Here is a 23,206-nt window from a genome sequence, read left to right as displayed (position 1 = left end):
CAAGTCCAAATGGGACCAAGATGTCCCAGCAGGTGGCCATGTGGGTGGACGTGGCCCTGGAAGGACCCCCACCTCCCCCATTGTGGGCACCCGGCCTGTGTGGCAGGCCCTCTGGTCCTAGACGCTGCCTGGGGCACGCAGGGGCTGGGGGAGCCCTCACGGGACAGTTCTCTGAGCCCTGCTGGAGTAGGGCAGCCAGCCCAACTGCATTTGCACCCCAGCTTCCTGGCTTTGGCAGGGATGGTGACTGCTAGGGGAGCCCCGAATCTGAACTCAGACAAATTCAGTAAGTTCTCTTAACCCTGTGGCTGCAAACCGGGCGTCTGGGTGGGCAATGGTCTACATTTACGAATGTGGTGTTTTGCTGTTTGCTGTGAGGCTGAGTGGACGCCAAGCCATGTGCCCCCCGCAGTGGGACCCCCTGCCCAGCTGTGTTTCCTTCCCGGGAGGAACCTTCTCCGTGAGCCCCCGCAGACCCCGCACACAGCGGTACTTACTTTCCACTCGCAGTTTCTTCTGCTCCAAGATGTGCATCTCCTTCCTGACCATGGCCGTGGACTGCAGCTGCTGCTCGTGCTCCTGCGTGGCCGTGACCAGCTCCTGCTGCAGGCGCAGCCAGGTCACCTGGGCCTTTGTTACGCTGGTGCTCTGTTCGTCCAGCAGCTTGGTCAGCCGTTTGATCTCAAGTTCGAGGGGCCCGACTTCTTCCCCCTGGAAGGGACATTCATCAAGAAGCAGAATGAGCCTCTCTGGGATCAAAGGTCTACCCCAAGGTCATGACGCCGTAGGACGGGGGGCTCAGGATAGCTCTCAGAAGGGCCAGGGTGTTCGCTGCCCCTGCAGACCCTCCGTAGGAAGTACGGGTGTCTCGGGCTCTGGTCAGCCCCCTGCCGGGAGCTCCCTGGGCCGCAGCCCTGTGGGGGCACTGACGGGGCGGGGCCTGTTACCCAAAGGGGCTTTGAAAGTTATCCTGGGACAGCACCCGCCAGGGCTCAGGGAGTCACTCCCTCGGCGTCCGCTGGGTCCTGCGGCTTTGAGAGCAGAAAGGGGGCTCTGCAGTGCTTGGGGCCCGCTAAGGGCTCCCCAGCTGCCCATGCTACTCGGGGACTGGAGGCCCGTGGTGGGGTCCTGAGGTTACGTGTACCCCGATGACGGGCCGGGCATCAAGCCTCAAACTCGGGAGACCACTGCCGGGTCCAGCGGCTGCCTGTCGCACGCGGGCTGCACAGACTATTGAAACCAGAGTATTTGGTGCCAGGCGAAAATGAGATGGAATTTAAATTTCAGTAGCCATAAATGACATCTCCTTGCCACGCCCCTTCCTTTACGTGTTGCTGGAGGCTCCTTCCTGGCTACAAAGGCAGAGCTGAGTAGGCGCGAGGCACTACCCGATTCACAGCACTGAAACCTTTACCGTCTGGCCTCGCAGAGAAAAGTGTGCTGGCCGCACCCATGCCGTCTTGTTTGCAAAATGGGCAGGGGAAGAGAGGCTTTGCTACCTCTCCTGCGAGCTCATTTCTGACCTCGGGCAGCTCGGACAGGGCCTCACCCCCAGCTCGGACACCATCTGCTCCAGCTGCTTGTTGAGGAAGTTGATGAGGCCCTGCTTCCGCTCAATCAGGATGGTGCGCCGGGAGATCTCGCTCTCGCTGTTGGTGACGAGCTCGTTCAGGTTCTTCACTTCCTTGTCCAGCTCAGCCAGCGTCCTCTGATGCATCTCTAGCCTGCAGCTGGCATTCGTGATGTTCAGCGTGGCCTGAGCAATGTCACCGTCAATTTTGGAGAGATGTGTCACCTGAGTTCATAAAAGGAAACGTGTGTGAACGTGTCTTTCCACATGAGCTTGCTGGTCTACCCTTTCCTGACTGCCAGGTGTTTGTCCGGAGAATTTCCAAATACGTGACCGGGAGGCGGGGGGGACACTGGTTTTCTCTCCGTCTCGAGGACCCGGGAGGGACCTGCTTGTTGGAACCCAGACAGTGCCCCTCACAAAACAGAGAAGAAGCACTATTGGTTTTTTCTACTCCAACAGTGGCGTACATTGTGGGGGAAATGAGAAAACACAGGCCACAGGAGTTGACATTCAGCCACAAGATCAACGCTGTCACCACCCAGAATCGAGAGCTTTCCTTCCAGTCTACTACTGCCCCAGCCCCCAGACAGCACCACCCTCCGCGTGAGGGGTCGTAACCTGCTTTTTAATGTGGTAAATCGTGTCTGGTATTCCTACGTCGAGTAGGGTTTAATGGCCGTGCATCATCTATCGTGTCTGCGGACAGTTCATGCAGCCAGTCGTGATGTGAGTCCTCCATGTCTCAGGGAGCCCTGCGGACACTGGCAGGCCTGGCCAGCCTGTGCCGCCGCCTCTGTGGGCCCTGTGGGTGGCCTCGCTCATCTCTGCCCTGACCTCCTGCCCAGCCTCCTCAGGGCCACCTCAGCTTCTCCTCTGCCGACACCTGCGGGCTCCAGTGACTTCCCAGGGTGCCCACCTGAAGCAGCAGCATGAAGTGTCCGGAGTCCCGTGGCAACGTCAGCTCACCACCTCCTCCTCTGCTAGGGGGCCCCGAGGTCTCGGCCTGCAGGGGCCCCTGCCTCACTCTCAGCCCCAGCCCAGCTACCCTGTGGGGGCTGCAGTCCCCAAGTCCCTTTCCAGCCCCTGCCACTGTCACCAGCTGGGCCGGCATAAGCACACCTGCCCTGCCCCAGCTCCACTCCTGGCTGTCTGTGCTCCTTGCTGGGCCCACCCCGGCCACCTCCCAGGACACCTGCACCGTCCCAGACCCCTGCCCACTCTCCTCCTGGATCCCAGCTCCCGATGGATGGTCCCGTCCATCCGCACTCTGCCCGTCCTCCCAGATACGCCCCTCGCCCGCCTCCCACCAGGCCCTGGGGCTTTCAAGCAGTTCAAAAAGTGTCCCTTGTTCAAGAGTTTGAGGGGCATCTGTTGGAAAATTGCCATAATAGAGAAATTTGTGGGTCTGATACTCTTTGCTGCCCTCTGCTGTACACTGGAGGTAGTATGGCCTGTGCAGCTGCCTGGGGGCTGGGGCTGGGGCTGGGGCCTGGGACCTGGGGCTTGGGGGCTGGGGCTGGGGCCTGGGGCCTGGGGCCTGGGGCCTGGGGGCTGGGGCCTGGGGCCTAGGGCCTGGGGCTGGGGCTGGGGCCTGGGGGCTGGGGCCCAGGGCCTGGCCTCAGCTGTGCTGCCGCAGGGCCGGGCAGGCTGTTTCACACCCATCTTCTCCAGCATATTCCAGGCCCCTGCTTTAGCTGCCTGGGGTCTTGCCTCCGGCAGCTAAAGGACAAAAATGAGATGGCGGACATTTCCAGAAGGAACTTTACCGGAGTGTTTAGAAAGGTTCCTCTGGTGGTGGGAATAGCTCTTACTTTTTTCTTTATGCCTTTCTGTATTTCCAGGTTTTCTAAAGCCAAAACGTGTCCCTTTACAACCAGGGGATGGTGAGCAACCGGTGGGCAGGGGAGGCCCCCGCTGCTCACACGGATTCTCCCCGAGGTCCCTGAGGACACTGTTCCCCATCCCTCGAGCCTCGCTCAGGCGAGGGCTGGCCTACCATGTTGGTCTTCTCCTTCTGAAGCTTCTGGATGAGCTGGTTGAAGTACTTGGTCATCTTGTTGGAGGTCATGTGCTCCTGCAGCTTCTCCCGGATGGCGATGTCCATCCTCCTCCTCAGCTCCTGCTCGCTGCGGATGGCCTGGTGCACGGTCTGCAGCTCGCTGGCGACCACCGCGTGCTCCTGGAAAGCAGGAGCCACAGGGGGTCGTTGATGGAGAGGCCTGACGGAGGCCAGGCGTGACCTGCGGGGGTCGGGGGATGGCCGCACCTGGTGGCCCTTGCTCAGGGCGTCCTCTGCGTCCTGCAGGGCCAGCCTGTAGGTGTCAAACTCGCTCTGCAGGGCCTCCTGCTTGGCCAGGCACTGGGCCGTCAGCTTCTGCATCAGGCCGGCCTCCGTCTGCGCCCGGTTCAGGATGCGCGCCAGCTTCTCGTTCTTCTCCTCCTCCTGCGTGATCGACTTCTTGTAGGCCTCGATCTCCCCATCCGCGGACTTGGCTTGGTGCCGGCATTCCCTGCGGAAACGGGAGAGCAAAGCCGCTCGCGTACTCGGAGGAAGCTCACTACATGGAAGTGGAATTCGGTGTGGAGAGAAATACATTGGGAATCCAACCCTTTCAATCGCAGGCACATCTTTTAAAAATCGTTTTTACTTTTAATTTTTATAAACACATAATCGTTGTGCATGTCTGTGGGGCACGTGTGTTATTTTGACCCAAGTGTGCAGTGCGTAATGATCACATCTGGGTAACGGACACCCATCACCGCAGACGTCATCGCTGCTTTGTGTTGGGAACAGTGCAGACCTCCCCTTCCAGCTGTTTGAAATATACAATAATTATCGCTAATTACAGCTGCCCTGTTGTGCTAACGACACTAGAACTCAGCCCTTCCCTCTAGCTGTATTTCCGCACCCACTAGCCAAATCTCCACTATTATTTCCTAATGTATCAATAGAACTGTTACCCACTCAAAGTCCAAGTTTAAAACGCTTTTATATTTAAATATAAATATATTTTGTATTTGAAACTCTCTTATGGCCTCCCGTAGCAACAGGGCCCACTCACTATTTGTGGTGAACGCACCTTGCTTTTGCTCAATAAACTTTGCCTTTTGCCTGCTTTGCTTAAAAAAACCCTCTTTTATATATTTATTAAAAAATATCAAAAAGTACTTTCTTCTTGGACTAGAATAATGTTTTCCATACTTTCTAAACATTGTCCCCTATCCTTCGATTCTCTTCCCCAAGCAGCCTGTGGCTGTTTCTTAAATATCTTTCCGGACACCTCATGCGTACATGTGCATTATCTTTGTGTGCGTGTATGTATCTCTCTCTACTTAAAACATTACAAGGGCGGCTTAGTCTATCCTATTCCGCAGGGCCATTTTCTCGTGCTATGTCTTAGAGATATTCCACAGCAGCGTATATACAAAAAGCCTACACAAGCAGTGCTTATATTTCCATTTGGGAAGCGCTCCGGGATATGTTACATGTGGAAAGCAGGGTGCAGAGCAGGTGTGTGGCGTGCTCTTGTGGTGCAAAAAAGAAAAGTTAGGGCCGGGCATGGTGGCTCACGCCTGTAATCCCAGCACTCTGGGAGGCCGAGGTGGGAGGATCGCTCGAGGTCAGGAGTTTGAGAATAGCCTGAGCAAGAGTGGGACCCTGTCTCTACTAAAAATAGAAAAATTAGCCAGTCAACTAAAAATAGAAACAACAACAAAAAAAATTAGCCGGGCATGGTGGCACGCACCTGTAGTCCCAGCTATCCGGGAGGCTGAGGCAGGAGGATTGCTTGAGCCCAGGAGTTTGAGGTTGCTGTGAGCTAGGCTGACACCACTGTGCTCTACTCAGGGCAACAGAGTGAGACTCTGTCTCAAAAAAAAAAAAACAAAAAAAAAAACCACGGGACAAGTTCGACTGTGAATGGCGTATATTTGCTGTGATTGCACAGGCAGCCGGGGAGGGGAAGGGGCACCAGTGACCACAGGGTAGGGATATGATTTCACAGGGCTTTTAGCCAAGTGGAGGCCACATCTGCAAGGACACATAGGGATGGCCAGGGGATGGGGAGAGGAGGACACTCTGGGCTTAGTCCTGGAGGCAGGGGACAGCTGGGCAACAGTAGCATGGCACCTTCCCCTGGGGGCCCTTTAGGGCACACAGGCCTTGAGCCTTGGAGAGCCGGGCTTGGCACTGGACCCTCTGTGAGAACCTCAGCCTTGGCTTTCCTCAAGGTTCACGGCCAGCTGACCTGTGTCATTAAATGGTCAAGTATTAAGTACCAGCGACGGGGGCAGGGGGAGAAGAAAGCTGCCACATCGCAGGCTGCCAAGTCCCCTCTGGCCCTGAGCGCAGGCAAACCCGGCGCACAGGGAGAGCAGCCCAGGTCTGCCTGCGCCGGCCCTGGCTCTCCCACCTGCACATTTGGAGGGAAAACAAGACCTTTAGCCAAAATCTGGCTGGATAACAAACGCCACAATGTTCCCTCCGGCCTCGTATCATCGACTCAAGCCAGTGAGAGAAACGAGCGCCTTTAATCCAGCATGATGCGTATGAAAACGTCTTGGTTTAAAAACATAATGGTTTTGTTTTGTTTTAATCACAAGACCGAGAAGGAAAAGCATCTCCTGGTTGAGCAACTGCCACCAGGCCTGCTACCTCGCCCTCCTTCCCGCCTCCAGCAAGCTTTCCTTGAGCGCCGGCTGTATGCGGGCCCTGGGCCGGGCACCAGCGGACGACACGTTGTGCAGGAAGAGCTGAAGCTCGGCAAAGGCGCCCGCACCCCAGGGACAGCCACTGCTCCGGGGTCCCAGCTCCAGAGACCAACCACCTGGGGTGGTCTGGGGAATTAAGGCAGCACCCCTGTCTCCCGCTGCGGGCCCGGCCACAGGTCCATCCCCCACAGCAACAGAGGGGACTCGGGGGCCTCCCCACCCCCTTCATTTGGAGATTAAAACGGAGGGTTCCTGGACGCAGTCTCAGGCAGCGCAGTGGAATGGGGCTTCCCGCCCAGGTGGTGAGACCGCAATTCAAAGGGACACCTTTATCTCCCAAAGAGCAAGACCCCTGTCTCTGTCCTTCTCTCTCACTGCTTCTCCTTCGTCCTGCCAGGAAAGCCGGGCACGCCACTCCTGAAACCGCCCTTCACGAAGGAGTAAAGGGGTGCCAGGTGAGAACTATGGTAAGGGCCTAAACTTAGCGGGGCGCAGGCCTAGCCAGAAATAATGACAATAATAGGCCATCGTCCCCATTTGCTTCCCTACAATTGCCACTCTGGAGTCGCACAGCTGGTGGTCATAGAGACAGACTCTTAGTTTCCTTTGTACACAACAACACCTTTTTGAAACCTCACGGTAGTTCCTGAGATGTCTCCCGGCCCCGCAGCCCAGTGGACTGGCTGACCTTCCCCCCACCCCCCCCCCCGCCAGCCCCGATGGGCGGCCCCCACCAAGAAACCGACTCACCTGGAACCATGACCCCAGCCCAGGACCAAATTCAACACAGGATTTTGCTCCAATTGCCTCATCCTTTGTCTACCGAGCTGTCTTTACACACCTGTCTCCCAAACTCCTGGGGAGGCGGATTTGAGGATCTTCTCCCGTCTCCCCGCTTAGCGCTCTGCGAGATCAAACCCCTTCTCTGCCATAACACCTGCTAACACCTGCGTGTCCCGGCTTCCTCCTGGGCAGCGGGCAATGAGCCCGGTTGGGTGGCAACACGCCCAGGGCCACAGAGAGTTTGCAGGGATTTAGGAAACACTGAAATCTTGTCAAGCCATATAGGAGCCTGGGCTGCAGGGCTGCAGGTGGACCCTCTGTCCTCGGACACGGGCAGGCCTGAACAGGCGGCCTGGGGAGACCCTGCCCCAAGCCCCCATTCCCCGGGGTCCCTTCGTGGGCCGGGCCGTACCTGAGCGCCTCCAGGATGGCCCTGTGCGCCTCGTCACGGTGCTTCATGCCCACCAGGCTGGTGGCCCACTGCTGCAGGATGCGCTTCTTCTCCATGGTGATGGCTTCTATCTCCGTGGACGCCTGCAGCCAAGAGGTAAGGGGACGTGAGCGCCTGTCTGATTCCATCTGCATCGAAGCCCAGAAAGGACGCCAGAGCCTCACTTCCCTGAATTGTCCTCTTGTCCCTCAAGCAGTTGTCGATGTGCCCACTGGGCGGGAGGACCCAGTTCCAAGATGGCCCGGAGAGGTGTGGGAGCACCTTCCAGAACGCTGCCCTGCCCTGTGCAGGCCCCTCCCACCCTGTGCGGGGCTGGACGGCAATGACAGGTGGCGGAGGGTGGAAGGTCACTCCCAGGACACATCCTCAAAGGCGCTGCGGCTTCCTCCTTGCTCTCTAGCTTTTGGACCAGGTGCTCCTCGGGAAGCCTCTGGTAGCTTCCTCGGAATAAAGTCCAAGTAGTGATATTCGGGGGGTGGGAAGGAGGGAGTTCGCTGCGTGTCACAGTGTTGCCCTTGTGATGACCTCCATGCAGACCGAGCTGCGCTGTCCCCGCAGCGTGGGGCATCGTCATTCGTCCCCTCTGTGCCGACCCGGTCCCTGCCTGTGGTTCCGTTTCCTGTCCCCTCATTCGTGGGGTGCCCACGGTGGGCCTGCGACGCCGGCGCTGTCCCGGGCGCTGTGAGAGAATCGTGACGTGCGGGAGGCCCGGGCCTGGCGGAGGCACAGCCGGGACACGGGTGTTTCTTGCCGACTTTCACGTCCCCTCACGCCCCAAATTCACTAGTGCTTGTAAGTCTGTCCCCTGGCGTCCCCGCCCCTGCGCTCTGTGCGTGGTCTCGCTCTGCAACGTCCTCAGCTGCCCCGGGCCGCCCTGCCCATCCCCCGGCGGGCTCCGCTCTTGCTGTTGGGCTTCCAAGGGTCTCTCCGCCCCAGGATTATGTAAATGTTTCCACTTGTTTTCTTCTGCTGCATTTTCCCCATTTAAATTTGATTCCATCTGGAATTTATTTTAGTGTTTGATATGAGGAAAAGATTTAATTTATCTTTTTCCCCAAATGATTAACCAAATGTCTGGACACCATTGGATGCATAATTCATGAGTTCTCTGCTAATTTATAATCTGGATTTTCATACAAACCTTGGCTTGTGTGTGGGCCGTCTTGTAGGCTCACCTGTCCATCCTCATGACACACTGTTTTAGCCTCGGGGGCTTGACGGCGTGTTCAGTACTTGGTGGGGTGACCCCACATCCAGGTTTGCCCGGACGCCCGGGTTTAGCACGGAAAGTGCAGAATTCCGGGAAACCCTTCAGTCCCAGGCAGACGGGAACGGCCGGTCACCCCATGTGAATGTTCCCTCCCGAAGCAGTTCTTGGCGAGCACTCCTAATTTATTTCCAGATAAACTCAAGAACCACTTTGCTAATTAAGGAACTGTTTCCCCCTGGGGTTCTGGTTGAAGCCCCTCCTACTGCAATCGCAGTCGCAGGTAGGGGGACCGAGCCCCGTCCCCTCTCTTCACCCTGGGAAGCGGGGGTGTCTGTCCACTGGTCCCCATCTCCTCTCTCTGTCCACAACAGTTCTGTTTCCTTCCCGTGGTTCCTGCACACGGGAATGCAGAGGGTGACTCACAGATTTTTTAAAAAAGTCACGGTAACTTTGGCTTCTGGTGTTGGCCACCGAGGAGCTGAGTCTGCCACCTCGAGGGAGCAGCTTCCATACATTCAGTCACCTCTGTCCCCTTACTCCACGCAGAGCAGGGACGGGCACTGCCTGGGAACGCCCACTGCCACGGGGCTGAGAGTCCTTAGCGAGACTGCAGTGCTCCCTGGAAGAGGCCCCTGCAGGCTAAGGAACTTGCTAAGGGTCCCCCCGGCAAGCTGGCATCAAAAGTGCAAGAAGAGACTAGAATACCTGAATTCCTGCTAGACCTCACAGTCACCCCCTGGCTATAAAATAGGAATAAAAATACCAGCCATCAATCGGTCAGTTTCTACTGAGCCTCCACCATGGGGAGGGCCAGATGTTCTTTTTCTAAATTATTATTTTTTTAATTTTATTTCAAAATATTAAGGGGGTACCAATGTTTTCGATACATGCCTTGAGTCAGGCCATAAATGGGCCCGTCTCCCAGTTCATGGTACCTGTTAGGTGGGCTTTGCCCCTGCCCTCTTCCCCCAGATGTTCTTAGATGCTTAAGGAGACGTGCAGGTGTCCAAGGCCTGGCTTTTAACCTCGAGGAGCTTGTGACTAGCTGGGGCCCCAGTCGGCTGCAGTTTTTCATCCCACAGACACGTAGGCACTGTCCAGGCAAGTCCACCAGCGCCTCGGGTGGCCACTCACCGGCACTGGGGCCCCTGGGCCGCAGGGGCCCCTCTTACCTCGCTCACTGCTTTCCTTAGAGTCTGGGTGTCGTCGGCTTGGGCAGAGCACTGAGCCTCAAACAGCGCGATGTTTTCTTCCAGCTGCTTGGCCTTGCTGGTGAGCTGGTCCACAAACAGGTCCTGGGAACGGCAAGGGCACGTCCACGCCTGAAGGCAAATCCTGCCAAACCTGACCCAGGGTAACCCTACCACGGTGGCCTCCACCCCCCACTCAGCCAGGCTGAGCGCCATTTTGAAGTTCAAAGGTCATTGGGTATGCACTGCGCTTGCACAATACCTGCTTCTTCTTCTCAGTTTCTGCCCGCGTCCTCTCCACCTCGGCCTTCTTCACCACTTGCTTTATCACTCGGATGTCGTCCTGCACGTCCTGGTCGATGTTCTGCATGTAGAAGAGGTTCAGAACCAAGTTCTCCAACTCCGCCTGCAGAGCCGCCACTGTGGGAGAAGACAGAGGCTGGTCCAGCGCCCACTCGGAGACCCGGGGCCCAGGGCGCCCCCCGCCATTCTAGGGTGATAGTGGGAAACTGCTTTGAAACTATAAAGGCCCAGACTTCGCCATCAACGAGTTTACAATCTCACTGAAGAGATAAAAATACATGTAATCTACGTCCACAGATCGCAACAAGCTGTTCCATTTCCCACCAGGTATTCGAGCTCCTCCCCCTGTGTGAGGACATCCAGAAATAGTATCAGATGGCTTCACGTTTGATTTGCAGATTTCTTACCACTGAAGGGTCTGCGACCCTAGGCAGAGTCCTAAGTCCCCTAGGAGGAAACCAGAGCACAGAGGGTGGGCTGAGCACACTGAAGTCCTCGGTATGCCAGGGCCACGCAGCAGCGCCGGCCGGGAAGGGCGAGGGCTGTCCCCCTGGGCTGGGGCTCCTGGGCTGGGGCTCCACGAGGCAGCCCTTCCCGACCCGCTCAGAGCCAGACGACAGATTTATGTCGGTGCTCTTAGAAGAGACCAAGCCCTGAGGAATTGATTCCTGTAACAAAACTCATGTGAGATTGATTTATAAAGCCAGAATGCCCCTTTGGTTAGGGAGCTATACCTCCATCAGTAATGGTTTGCTCACTGCCACAGGGCATTCCTTCTGCAGGGAATGGATCCAAACAGAAAACTGAATTATACGTCAAAGGTTGCTGGGTTAATGTCATATTGGAGTCCAATGTTCTCAAAAGAAATAGCTTAAACTCAGAACACAAATTTTTAAAATACAAGATCATTGTAAAACTTCTAACATGAGAGAGCACTCCAGCTCTGTACGGCTAAGAGTTCCAGGTGGGGAGAGCAGTGGCAGCCAGGCAGGCAGGTGGGAGGTTTGCAGGAGGACAGGCCACGAGGCTCTGGAGAGAGGACGGAAGACCCCAGACAGTCCCGGCTCCTCTGTAAACAGCACGACCTTTTCCTGCAGCTGCTTTTAAGAGTGTCTCTCTGTTGCCGGTTTTGACCAATTTGATTAAGGTGTGCCTGGTGTAGCACCTCATGGAGCTTGGGGTTTGTTGAGCTTCTTGGATCTGTTGGTTTATGGTTTGCACCAAATTTGGAAATTAAAAAAAAATTTTTTTTTAGAGGCCGGGTCTCTCTCTTTCACCCAGCCTGGAGTGCAGTGGCTTGATCACAGCTCATTGTAGCCTCCAACTCCTGGGCTCAAGTGACTCTTTCGCCTCAGCCTCCTGAGTTGGTCCACCGTGCCCAGCTAATTTTTTAAATTTTTTCTTTTGAGACAGAGTCTCGCTCTGTCATCTGGGCTAAAGTGCAGTGGCATCATCATAGCTCACTGCAACCTCAAGCTTCTCAGCTCAAGCGACCCTCCTACCTTAATTTAAAATAATTTTTTTTCTGTAGAGACATGGGATCTTGCTGTGTTGCCCAGGCTGGTCTTGAACTCCTGGCCTCGAGAGATCCTCCTGCCTTGGCCTCCCAAAGCGGGTGTGAACCACTGCATCGGGCCCAAATTTGGAAATTTTTCATCTGTGATTTCTTTTTTTTTTCCATCCGTGATTTCTTTTTTTGATTCTTTCCCTTTTCCTCTCTTCTTGTCCTCTAATACACAGAGATACGAGGCCACTTGGAGTTAACTCCCAGCTCGCTGACTTTCTGCTCTTTTGTTATCTTCTTCAGCCTTTGCTCCTCTCTGTGGTTCCTTCTGGGCAGTTTCTACAGCAGCGACTTCCAGCCACTGCCCCCATGTGCGTTTTTGCACATTTTAACTATTATTTATTTGAGTTAATCCCCTCAAGTGAGAATGTTGTGGCAAAGTGTACGCATGCTGGGTTTGGGAGAAGGCACTGCCCAGTTGCCCTGTGAGGAGACTGCTCCAATTCATCCCTGTTATGGGCTGAGCGGTGCCTCCGCCCCCGCCAGCCATTTGTTGAAGCCCTGACCCCCAGCACCTCAGATCGTGCCTGTATTTGGAGACAGGGTCTTTAAAGAGGTGATTAAGGTGATTAAATGAGGTCACTAGGTTGGGCCCTAAGGCAGTAGGACTGGTGTCTTTATAAGAGGAGGAGGTCAGGACACAGACACGCATAGAGGGACAACCACGCGAGGACACAGGGCGAATGTGGCGTCTGCAGGCCACGGACAGAGGTCTCAGCAGCAATGAGCCCTGCGGACACCTTCTCTTTGGAACTTTGGACTTCTAGTCTCTCACACCGTGAGGGACCAGACGCCTGTTGTTTGAGCCCCTGGTCCATGGCACCTCGCAGGGCGGCCCCCGCAGACTGGCTCGCCCCAGCCTGCCCGTGAGAGGTGCATTCCCACGCTTCCTTCAGGGCACCAAGGTCAGCCCCTCTCTTCTTTGCCAGCTGAGTAACTAAAAGCTGGCATCTCAACTATCCTTTTTAACTTTCCTTCCTTTTAGCCCCCCGTGAAGGCAAACCTCCGCTCAGTGTAGTGGCCAGGGGCCTTCTTCCCTCTCTGAACTTCCTTGTCCCCATCCTGGCTACTCTTCCGCTGGGATATACGACAAAACATGGTGGGCGGAACCTTCCAATAGCTCCCCTGACCTTTGGCCCCTGGCGTCACTCCCCAGTTGTGTTATGTCCTATGGCCAGAGGGAGATGACCAGTGGGTCTGACCTTAGCAGGGAGCTCTTTAAAACCAGAGCGTTTTCTCCAGCTGGTGGCAAAGGGGAAATCAGGAACATTCCAAGGTTGAGAGGGATTCCACCAGGGAGAAATCCTCCGTTGGTGGCTTGAAGATGGAGGGGTCCCCATGGCAGGGAATGGGGGTGGTCTCTGGGCACTGACCATTTTTTTTTTTACTTTACCAGCACTTGCTTGTGATCTTTATTAATTTCTTTTTCCTATTTCTTTTGCCTGATTTGCCCAGAAGCCCCTACGTGTGGACTTCCCTTCATCGGTAATTTCCGACGCGTCTGCAAGTGCAGTGCGGTGCAGACCCCGCTGGCACGTCCCCTAGAACTCGGTGAGCATCGATACACTGCCACTTGTATCTAAGATCTGTGATCCTCTGCCCTGGCTGCACACTAGAATAGTCTGGAAGGCTTAAAAAAATAATAATAATAAACAAGAAACAGATGCTGCCTGGTCCTTCCCAGAACAGATCCATCCGGAATCTGGGCTGGGCTCCTCCAAGGGGCAGCACGGGGTTAGTCCTGGACAGGCATCTGGTTTCGTCCTGCCTAGAAGCCTGCAGCATCTTCTTCCTCTATCTTTGGAACTCGAAAATTCCGCTGGCTATGTCTAGGCGCGTTTGCTTTTTTCTCCCAGCTGTCTGGCCCTCCATGAGTTTCTGCATCTGAAGGTTTGCCTTTCCAGAACTCGCGCAGCTGTTCCGAGGCACTGGCTGTTGCCTCTCATCTGAAACGTCTGTCTCACGACATCGGTTTCCCCCATCTGCCGTACACGTCTTTTATGTCCTTCTCAGAGTGCCCGTCATCTCGGGTGTGACTCTACGTTTGGGGACGATTTCTCGAATTGGACTTTCAGTTCACAAATTCAGTTTTCAACACTCTGCATTTGTCTATTTCATGCCTTTTTTGGTGATGATGATTGTATGTTTTAATTTCAGATATGCTTTTTCCTAACACTCAGTTCTCATTTACTGATGTGTGTCCTCTGAAACCTCACGCAGAATACCACCGGCGCGTGTCACACCGTCTGTTTTTGGAATCAGGACTGAGTGAGCCCTGTCTGGGGAACCCTGTCTCCTCCTGTCTCTGGGGATCATCCTGGTGACCCCCGCTTTGACATGAAGGTCAGGCATGGGTGGGCTTCCCAGATGAGGCAGGCCATGTGGGCTTTCTCCAGGGCCCATGTCTCCCTTAAGGGACAGTGCAGTGGCAGCAGCCCTGGAGTCACCTTGCAGCCCAGTGCAACCCTCGCCTGGCTGAAGGGCTTCTGTTGCTGCACTCTGCTGATTTCAGGAAAGCACACAAAGCCCGCAAGTGTGTTTGGATCTTTCTAGAAGCCCATCCACTCTTTGCACCCAGCGGAGGGGCACTGGCAGGCACTCTGCTCTGGCTCTGCTGCAGAGGGGGCAGGGCGCCTGTCCTCCTTCAGGTTGTTCTAGGTTCTACTGTGTCTGGAGAATGTGGCACTTCAGTTTCAGTACGGTTTCATGTTCTTCCCTTTTTGGAGTTTCCTGTTAATTTGGTGGTAGCTGGAGAGAGGTTCTTGATAGATGCCCACTCACCCTGGCTCTGAAGGTTCCAGAAACCTCTCTTGTATGTCTCAGGGTTCACAGTATTTCTCTCCAGAACAGTTGGGATATACATGTGATTCCGTTTCCTTCCGGATTCCTTTAGACCGCCTTCCCCACTATAACAGCAATAGAGTCGATAAGGAAAGTTGGAAACATCAAAGGCGTAAAAACCGAAGCAATCGGTAGCCAGGAGGAAGCATCCTCGGCTCCGTGGTGGCAACGTCGTAGGGAGCGTCTAATTCCAGAGTCGCCCGATTTCCCATTAATCCGCTCTCGGACCCGGGCTGCCCGACTCCGGGCGGGGGGCTCTGCCTCGCCGCAGCCCCCACCCCAACCCCGCCCCAGCCGCCAGACCCGCGTATGCCTGACTCGCCCCTCCATGGTTCCGAGTCTCTGTACCGACCGCTGGCGGTTTCAGTATTTGCCGCTGTGACCAATTATGTGCCTTTTAAGATATTTATGCGCCTTCCCTACCTAAAAAGGGTGGGAGCCCCTCCAGGACGCACACACATCTTGCTTTTCTCGATGCCCCGCAATGGCACGTGGGGACACGTCGCAGGGACACCCCTGGAGGACTCGATGGCAGGTGGGGACGCCCCCTGGGGATGCCCCTCAAGGCCTTGGTGGCAGGTGGGGACGCCCCGCGCAGGGACGCGGAGCCGCCTTACGCTTCTTGCGCTCCTGGTTGGCGGCCGCGGAGGTCTTGGCGTGGAGCGCGCGCGCGCCCTGCAGCTCCTCCTCCTTCTGCCTCCTTTGGCATGCGGCGACCGAGTGACGGTCGTGGCTCTTCTCCAGCTGCATCTGTAGGCGGGCCAGCTGCTGCTGGACCCCGTAGAGGTTCACCCCCAGCTCCTGCCGCTGGGCCCGGCTTTGCTTGGTGGCCACGCCCTGCACGGGAGAGAGAAACAGGGTCACGTGACGTAGGCGCCCACCGAGTGGGAGACTGGACAGATACGCACCAGCTCTTGAAGTTCCAGCTTCAGCTTTTCTATCTGTCGGTTAAGGTAGCTCTTCAGCGCGGCCTGGAATCTGACCATCAGGGGCTGAAACGGTGGAAAAGCACATGCGATTACATTCCTGTCCACCAGGATGAGCGGGTCCCGCAGCGCTCCCTTGGCGGGGCAGGGAGGACTCGTGCTGAGTCTCCCTGCTGCCTGGGGGTCTCACTGGGGAAGCTGCAGACATAAGGCACCTCTCGGTCTCGTCCCAGGCACTGCAGAACTGAGTGCGGGTTTGGGTGAAATGACGGTGAGCTGGATGGTCAGGCCAGGTCAGCCCAGTTTCGCGGGGGCCGGTGGGTGGGGACAGCCTGGGATGCGGCGTCCAACGAGCTCGCCAAGAACTTTCCAGGCCAACCCTGCTCTTTCCTGCAGCTGCTGGAGCCACGGCTTCCGACTGGGTTAATCAAGCCAGTTTGCGTGTGCCTGAGGGCTGGTCAAGGAACTCCAGTGGGGCTGGTACACGGGCAGAGGCTCTCAGCCGGGGGAGGGGCGGAATTTTGCTCTCATCCCCCCAACAATTGGCAGTGTCTGGAGATACTTGTGGTTGTCCCACAAAGGGAGAGGTGCTCCCCGCATCTGGGAGGCCAGGGATGCTCAGCCTCCTACAATGCCCAGGACAGGCTCCCGCCCCCCAAAGACAGATGGGACCCCGGTGTCAGCAGTGCCGAGGCGAGGAAGGCAGACTTCAGGTATGTGCGCCTAAAAGGAGAATACAGAGCATGGGCGAAAACAGTGCAGGCAAACTGTGCAGGGAACGGGTGAGCTGGGAACATGCATGTGAGAGCTCAGGAACGGGCCTGTCTTCCTTCACGTGTGTGGGGCAGAAACAAAGTCTTCTTACGTGGTCTGGGTCCAAAACCACCAGTTGGGATCCTTCGTCCTCGGCCTCGTCGCTCCCCTCGGACTCCACCCTGTCCTCCAGGGGCTGGCTCTCCGGGCTTAACTGCTGGATGCGGTCCAGGAACGCGGGCTGGGCCCCTTCCTTGGGCTGGGTGTCGGGCCCCGGGAGGGGCCCTGCTGGGGGAGGGACGGCAAACACCGCTGGGGAGCTGGCAGAGGGCGTGCTCAGCAGTCCCGCTGGGGAGTCACCAGCCGCTGGCAGCGGGACAGAGAGAGAAGCACCCCAGTGGCTCAGGTTCAGAAATGTCATTCACAGCATCTCCTGTGCATGGATTCGACACACTCCATAGAGAGGATTACATTTTAAAAGTAGACAAGAGGGAAATTTATTTTGTGGAGACTTCTCTATACATAGAGTGAATAGAAAGGAGGCCACTTACTGATGGACCAGATTTGATTTTTTTAATAGCTGATAGTATTGAAAAATAAATGACATTCTAATTGCAGCTTTGCTATTCCTCCGAGTTAGAGAGTTTTTTTACTAGTTAAGCATGTGCTATTTTCATGTCACTTACGAATGACACAAGGTTATTGGTACCATCAGGGAATTGGTAATCTCCCGATCGGCCCTCCCATGCACACGCAACTGGGATACCCGAGCCAAGTGCAAAGACAGGGGTCCCAGGAGAGCCTTTGAAACCCAGCAGACAGATACGCTCTTAGGGGGCGCTGTCACAGAGCTCCTCTTTCTGAGACCAGAAGGCAGTGAGATATGGCCATCAGTGATGCCCACTGGGTGTTAAGGCCCTATTCTGGCATTTACTCAGATAAGTCCCTTACTGCTCTGAGAGTACCTCTCTGTAAAATGGAGAATGGTTCCTACTTGGTCCGGTTAGTGTAAAGATTGAACAAAATAAAACAGTCAATAAATGTTATCCATATCTGCTAATATATATATATATATATATATATATATATATATATATTGAGACAGGGTCTCCCTCTGTCACCCAGGCTGGACTGGAGTGGTACCATCGTAGCTCACTGCAACCTTAAACTCCTGTTTAAGTGATCCTCAAGTGATCCTCCTGCTTCAGCCTCCCAAGTAGCTGGGACTACAGGTATATACCACCATGTTTGGCTACTTTTCTACATTTTTTGTAGAGATGGGGTCTTGCTGTGTTGCCCAGCTGGTCTAGAATTCCTAGGCTCAAGCAATCATCCTGCCTTGGCCTCCCAAAGTGCTGAGATTACACATGTGAGCCACCACGCCCAGCTAAATAATATTTTTATCTTTAGGCTCACAGCCATACAGGAAACAAATGAGCGGCATTACTTGCACAGCAGAGCATGTGCAAGTGGCCGATGCCGTTGGACAGGACTACCCCGTGGGTCTGACGGTACCTGGCTCCCGCTGCTCCATGCTCAGGGAATGTTCATCTGTGTCTGAGGACATGCTGCTTCCTCGGCTCAGCCTGAAACGGTGTCGGGACCCCATGGGAAAGACCTGCTGCTGCAGCTTTTCTTGGGATTTTGTCTATGGCAAGAACAACCAAAACTGAATCAATGAGGGTTTACTCACCACGGAGAACTTATTCAGTTTTGAGTCATTACATTTGTGAAAGCTGTCAGAATCAAAATGAGTTATTTACATTAAAAAAAAAAAACCCTGAAAAACATAGCCAGGGAAGGCCATAAAGGCAGGGTTCTCATAACAGCAACTATCACAAAAGACTCTGCAAAAACCACAACCTTCCCCAAAGGCCATCATAACCTTATACAAGAAATACTTCTGTGAAGACATCTGTCCAGCAACTGCCTGTCCAGCCTCGACTGGCGCCACCCTTGGTACTGATCCTTGTAGCCAAGGATAGTTATCTCAAAACCATTAAGTAATCCTCCTCATTTTTCCTTTAAAAACCTTCGTCTTCCTTTACCTCCCTGTATGTGAACATAGTTTACTATGGCACATGTGTTCCCATTACATTGCCCTATCCCTGAATAAATGTCATTTTCTTTTAGAGAGACTCTTTCTGTTTGTTATTTAGGGTTGATAAATTGTTCAAAATTCAGCATAAGTGTTCAAGTAATAGAAAAATCATTTGGATGTAACGATTATTTGGCTTTTGAACACGGTCAAAATAGAAAACATCCCGGGCAGGGGTGGGGAACCTGCGGCCTTGGGGCCACATGTGGCCCTCCAGATCCCCAAGTGTGGCCCCCTGACCAAATCCGAACTTCACAGAATAAAAGGATTTGTTCTGTAAAATTTGGTTTCAGTCAAAAGGCCACATGTGGCCCCAAGGCTGCAGGTTCCCCACCCTTGTAACCCTTCCCCCAGGGAATCTAGGAGTGGCTTCTGCCTGTCTGGATCTGCAGCTAAGTGCGCTACTGAGGCACAGCGCGTGTTGGAGACTGAATGCTGATCTCCTAGAGGACGGGAAACAACGTCTCTGAGCATCTTATAAAAGCACGCTGGAAAGCCTCAGCTCTGGGCAAGGGTCTTCCTACAAGACTGTTTCTTCTTCTCTTCTTTCAAACCATCCCCCTTTAGGGAAATTTCGATAAGAAAATATCTTCCCTTGATAAAAACACCTGGCTCCATTTTAGCTTTAAAAGAGGCTCTTGGCCGGGCGCGGTGGCTCACGCCTGTAATCCTAGCACTCTGGGAGGCCGAGGTGGGCGGATCGTTTGAGCTCAGGAGTTCGAGACCAGCCTGAGCAAGAGCGAGACCCCACCTCTACTAAAAATAGAAAGAAATTATATGGACAGCTAAAAATATATATAGAAAAAATTAGCCGGGCATGGTGGTGCATGCCTGTAGTCCCAGCTACTCGGGAGGCTGAGACAGGAGGATCGCTTGAGCTCAGGAGTTTGAGGTTGCTGTGAGCTAGGCTGACGCCACGGCACTCACTCTAGCCTGGGCAACAGAGTGAGACTCTGTCTCAAAAAAAAAAAAAAAAAAAAAAAAAAAAAAAAAAAAAAAAGAGGCTCTTGCAATCATTATGATTGACAACAGTTATTGCTGAAGAAGAACCGGTGACTATTAGTAACAGCAGACGAGACAGTGCCTTACCACTCACAAAGAACCTTTATAACTATCATCTCATGCTAACCTCACCTTAACCCCACAAGTCAGCTAACAGTCATTCTGTCATCTGCAGGAGGAGCAGAAGAGCTGGCCCAGGTTTGCACAGTCAGCGGGCTAGGTTCAATGCCAGGTTTCTCAATCTCCAGCCCATGCTCTTTCTAACTGTCTGTCCTCAGATGGTGGTGACTCTAGAAATTATTTCTGAGGCATCCAGACTCATAATGACATTAAGAGAGACCTGGAGTCAAAGGCACACCCCCAAGAGTCCAGAGAAGGCTTCTCCTGGTGAGAAGTTGGGGAGGTGTCCGTACACACACGGGACACAATTCCCACTGTCACCAGCCCTATCCCTTCGAAAGAGTGAGAGCCAGCATTTGTCCCTGCACTCTGGTTGATCATATTTGGAAACTGCTTCCCGATGAATTTTCTAGAACCTAGACCCAAGGATTGAGATTGGGTTTACAGCTCAACAAGTGACCTATGCTTCACCTACACAAAGGTGAAGACATTGTTCAGGTTTTTGTTGTTGTTAAATTCTTCTTTTTCTTTTTTTTGAGACAGAGTCTCATTCTGTCACCCTGGGGAAAGTGTAGTGGTGCCAGCCTAGCTCACTGTAGCCTCAAACTCCCGGGATCAAGCCATCCTCCTGCCTCAGCCTCCCGAGTAGCTGGGACTACAGGCATGTGCCATCACGCCTGGCTAATTTTTCTATTTTTAGTAGAGAGGGGGTCTCACTCTTGCTCAGGCTGGTCTCAAACCTGGAGTTCATGCGATCCTCCCACCTCGGCCTTCCAGAGTGCTAGGATGATAGGCGTGAACAACTGTGTCTGGCCAAAAAACTTTTCTGAGACAGGGTCTGGGGTCTCACTATATTACACAGGCTGGTCTCAAACTCCTGGGCTCAAGTGATCCTCCTGCCTCAGCGTCCCTAGTAGCTGGGACTACAGGCCTGTGCCACCACGCCCAGCTAAAACATTTTTGAAAATAAAAAAAAATATATAAGAATGAAACCATTATCATTGTTATTAACTGGAACTGCACTGTCCAATACGGTAGCCACTAGCAACAGGTGGCTACTTAAGTGTAAATTCATTAGAATCTTAAAAAATCGAAAGCTCAGCAGCTCCGGCTCACTAGCCACATTTCAAGTGCTCTGTAGTCACAAGTGACTAATGCACCATATCGGACCACACTGCCCTGGAAGACTGGAGACCTGGATGCCAGTGCATGGATGGCGGCTATGGAACGTCACCAACCTTGGGTTTGGGGACACTGAGGAAGATTCTGGGATCTGTCCACATTTGATAGTGGACCCTGAGACCTAAGTTAGTGAAGAAGTTTCTAACAGGGATTGCAATTTGTACTTCGAGTATATCCCCAGGTTCCTCACATAGGGGGACAAACCAGGTGGGCAGTGAGACACTTGTACAAAACAGAACTCAGGGCCACTCACCGATCCGCTCAGTGTGGATCCAGAAGTATCCTGGTCTATTTGCTCTGGGGAGCTCGGGACTTCCTGGGATGGCTCTGTTGCGATAACCTCCCTTTCTCTTGATTCTGATGGGCCGGTCGCCTCGCCGTCAAGCCCGTCTTCCCTGCTACTCCTTCCACCCAGGTGCGTGGGGCCAACGTCCTCTCCAGACAGTTCCCGGGGACTGCCATCTGAATAGGCCAGATCCATGGAACTGACTTGCCCTTCAGGGGAGGCAGTTTCTAAATCAAATTCAAATTCCCCTTCCATCATGACTTCCCCTTCCAACTCAGGGTCCCCTTCAAATTCGGGGTCCCCTTCAAGTGCAACTTCTCCTTCAGTTGTGTCTTCCCTTCCAGGATGTTCCGTAGCATCCACGGCTTCTTCACCTTCCTGGCCATCATCCTTCTCTAGCGGTGACACCTGCAATGGTGTGGCAGAGAAAAAATCAGGACACAAAGTATAAAGGGCCTTGTGAGGTGTTCTTCTTTCTAGGGTGAGTATCCTGGTGGGCAAGCTGCGTTTACATGTGAGAGATCATGTTTCATGCTTTAGTTTATCTGTTCTCTCTGATTTTCCTAATCGGGTTGCACCCTTCATTGCAAGAAATGAGTTCTGAAAGCTCAGGGCAACCCAGGAGTTGGATATCTTCAGCGTTTCGGACTAATTGCTTGAGACTGGGGTAGAAGGAAAATTAACACTTGAGAGTCGGGTAGAAGGAAAATGAGTTTCTCCACAATTTAATTGGGTTTGTTCCAGTGCAAGGTAACAGGGTCATCATATGATTTATTTGACCAAGTCCTAATTCTGTTTACTTTCTAGCAAATGCAAGCCCAGAATAACTCCCGCCGGAGCTTTACCCGGCCGCCTTCCTCCTCCTTCTGCTCCTCTCCGTCGGAAGCCAGCCCGCCTTCAGGGACAGACCTGCTCTCAGGGAAAGAAGAGAACAGTTTCAAGCAATGGTTTTCTTTCTCTTGGCATTGATCACCTCCTGAATTCTGCACATCAATTTATGTCTTGTTACTTCTCTGCCTCCCCCAGGCTGTGGGCCATGACTTTGTCCTGTTTGTCACCCACCATAGGACTAGGGGGCCCAGGTGCCACAAAAGAGGTGCTTCATGAACAAATGAAAAAGTCAATTATGAAAACATTAAAGGAACAGCAGGATGAGAGCACCCCAGAAAATCCACCTCAACTGTACTTGTTTTGTGTCTGGGACAAAACTGGGGAAAGAAACAAAAAGTAGAGGAAGTTGCACGCTCAGGACAAGTGCTCTGGAGACTTTTGGAGTTTTTTGGCGATTTACGTAGTATAAGACCTTTCTGAGTCACGTTTTAAAAATATTTTTAAAAATTGAAAATGCAAGCTAATTTTTTTCTGTCAAACTAATGCAGATGTGTGGACACAGTGGTATTTCCCCGCGATCTTCCCTTTCCTTCCCAAGACAACCGCTGGTAATGGTAAGAGATTTGGGGCTATATCCTTTCAATTTTCTCTGTGCGTTTAAACACACACACAAACCCTAGATTAGAGATCAGACTACACCTACAGTTTTACATTTATTTAGTCTTTTCAATCGATGTAACCCAGATGTCTTTCCATGTCAATACATTCATATAGACCTACCTTTAAATGAAACCATACCAAAATGTCTAAGGTAAAAAGGTAAAATTCTTTAAAATCGTTTCTATCCTTGTAAACAAAGCCTAAGCAGGCTGAGGCCTGGTGGCAGGGACCTTCACCTAACCACCCTCTGTGACTGCAGGGACCCCTGCCATCGTCGTCACCGCGAGGGAGGCGCGGGGCCGGGTGGACTCGGGTCACGGGCGGACGGGCTCTGGCTCTGGGTCCCGGGCAGCACCGACAGCGCAGTGGCGGCGGCCGAGCCTAGTGGTTGCCATGGTTACCGCAGGGCGGCGAGTGCTGGGTTTTAGGAGTCGTGCGCTTCGAGTAGGGGACGAGGTGACAGAGGACAAAGGAACAGGAGGTGAGAAGTGAGGGGGACACACGGGGTGGCCGCGGGGTGAACCGGAGGATGGGGAACGGCCCAGGAAGCGGGAAGGAGGCACAGAGCGGGCGAGGAGGGCGCGGGGGCGAGGGGCGCCGAGAGGGGCTACGGAGGGCGACGCGGGCACCCCGCGCGTACGACCGGGGAGCACGGCCCCGCCGCTCGCACACCCCGTCTCTCGACTCAGCTTACCCGCCCGCCTCGCCGCCGGGCTCCGCCAT

General features: G+C 53.9%; 2 protein-coding genes across 3 annotated transcripts in view; both read right to left on the bottom strand.

Annotated features, from left to right (window-relative positions):
• LOC138392262 (coiled-coil domain-containing protein 40-like) overlaps positions 1-15,252 on the bottom strand; it is a 23,190-nt gene extending 7,938 nt beyond the window's left edge. The window contains exons 1-8 of one of the 2 annotated variants that reach the window (XM_069482947.1): positions 15,243-15,252; positions 10,180-10,281; positions 9,900-10,022; positions 7,479-7,600; positions 3,840-4,083; positions 3,570-3,752; positions 1,550-1,795; positions 498-711 (exon numbers count right to left, since the gene is read on the bottom strand). In XM_069482947.1, coding sequence (XP_069339048.1) covers positions 498-711; positions 1,550-1,795; positions 3,570-3,752; positions 3,840-4,083; positions 7,479-7,573 — 982 coding nt within the window. In that variant the 5' untranslated portion in view covers positions 7,574-7,600; positions 9,900-10,022; positions 10,180-10,281; positions 15,243-15,252. Of the gene's footprint in view, positions 1-497; positions 712-1,549; positions 1,796-3,569; positions 3,753-3,839; positions 4,084-7,478; positions 7,601-9,899; positions 10,023-10,179; positions 10,338-15,048; positions 15,136-15,242 lie in introns of those variants that run through there. The other variant, XM_069482946.1, reaches the window with a different exon arrangement.
• Positions 15,187-23,206, bottom strand: CCDC40 (coiled-coil domain 40 molecular ruler complex subunit). The gene is made up of 8 exons (XM_069483175.1): positions 23,178-23,206; positions 21,838-21,901; positions 20,960-21,400; positions 17,820-17,952; positions 16,417-16,670; positions 16,182-16,274; positions 15,534-15,617; positions 15,187-15,462 (listed from the first exon to the last, which is right to left on the bottom strand). The coding sequence occupies exons 1-8, from the start codon at positions 23,204-23,206 to the stop codon at positions 15,187-15,189; spliced, it is 1,374 nt and encodes a 457-aa protein (XP_069339276.1).

Source organism: Eulemur rufifrons, chromosome 9 (genome assembly GCF_041146395.1).
Source record: "Eulemur rufifrons isolate Redbay chromosome 9, OSU_ERuf_1, whole genome shotgun sequence".
In the NCBI taxonomy this organism is placed as follows: Eukaryota; Metazoa; Chordata; class Mammalia; order Primates; family Lemuridae; genus Eulemur; species Eulemur rufifrons.
The sequence above is the reverse complement of the archived record's forward strand: the minus strand, read 5'-3'. Positions and strand labels throughout refer to the sequence as shown.

Excerpts from the sequence above, each read along its gene's own strand:
- CCDC40 (XM_069483175.1), bottom strand. The coding sequence starts at position 23,206 with ATGGCGGAGCCCGGCGGCGAGGCGGGCGG. Across the intron at positions 21,902-23,177 it reads CCCGGCGGCGAGGCGGGCGG|GTCTGTCCCTGAAGGCGGGC; the intron begins GTAAGCTGAGTC and ends CCCTGAGAGCAG. Across the intron at positions 16,275-16,416 it reads TGGTTTTGGACCCAGACCAC|GCGCACATACCTGAAGTCTG; the intron begins GTAAGAAGACTT and ends TTCTCCTTTTAG.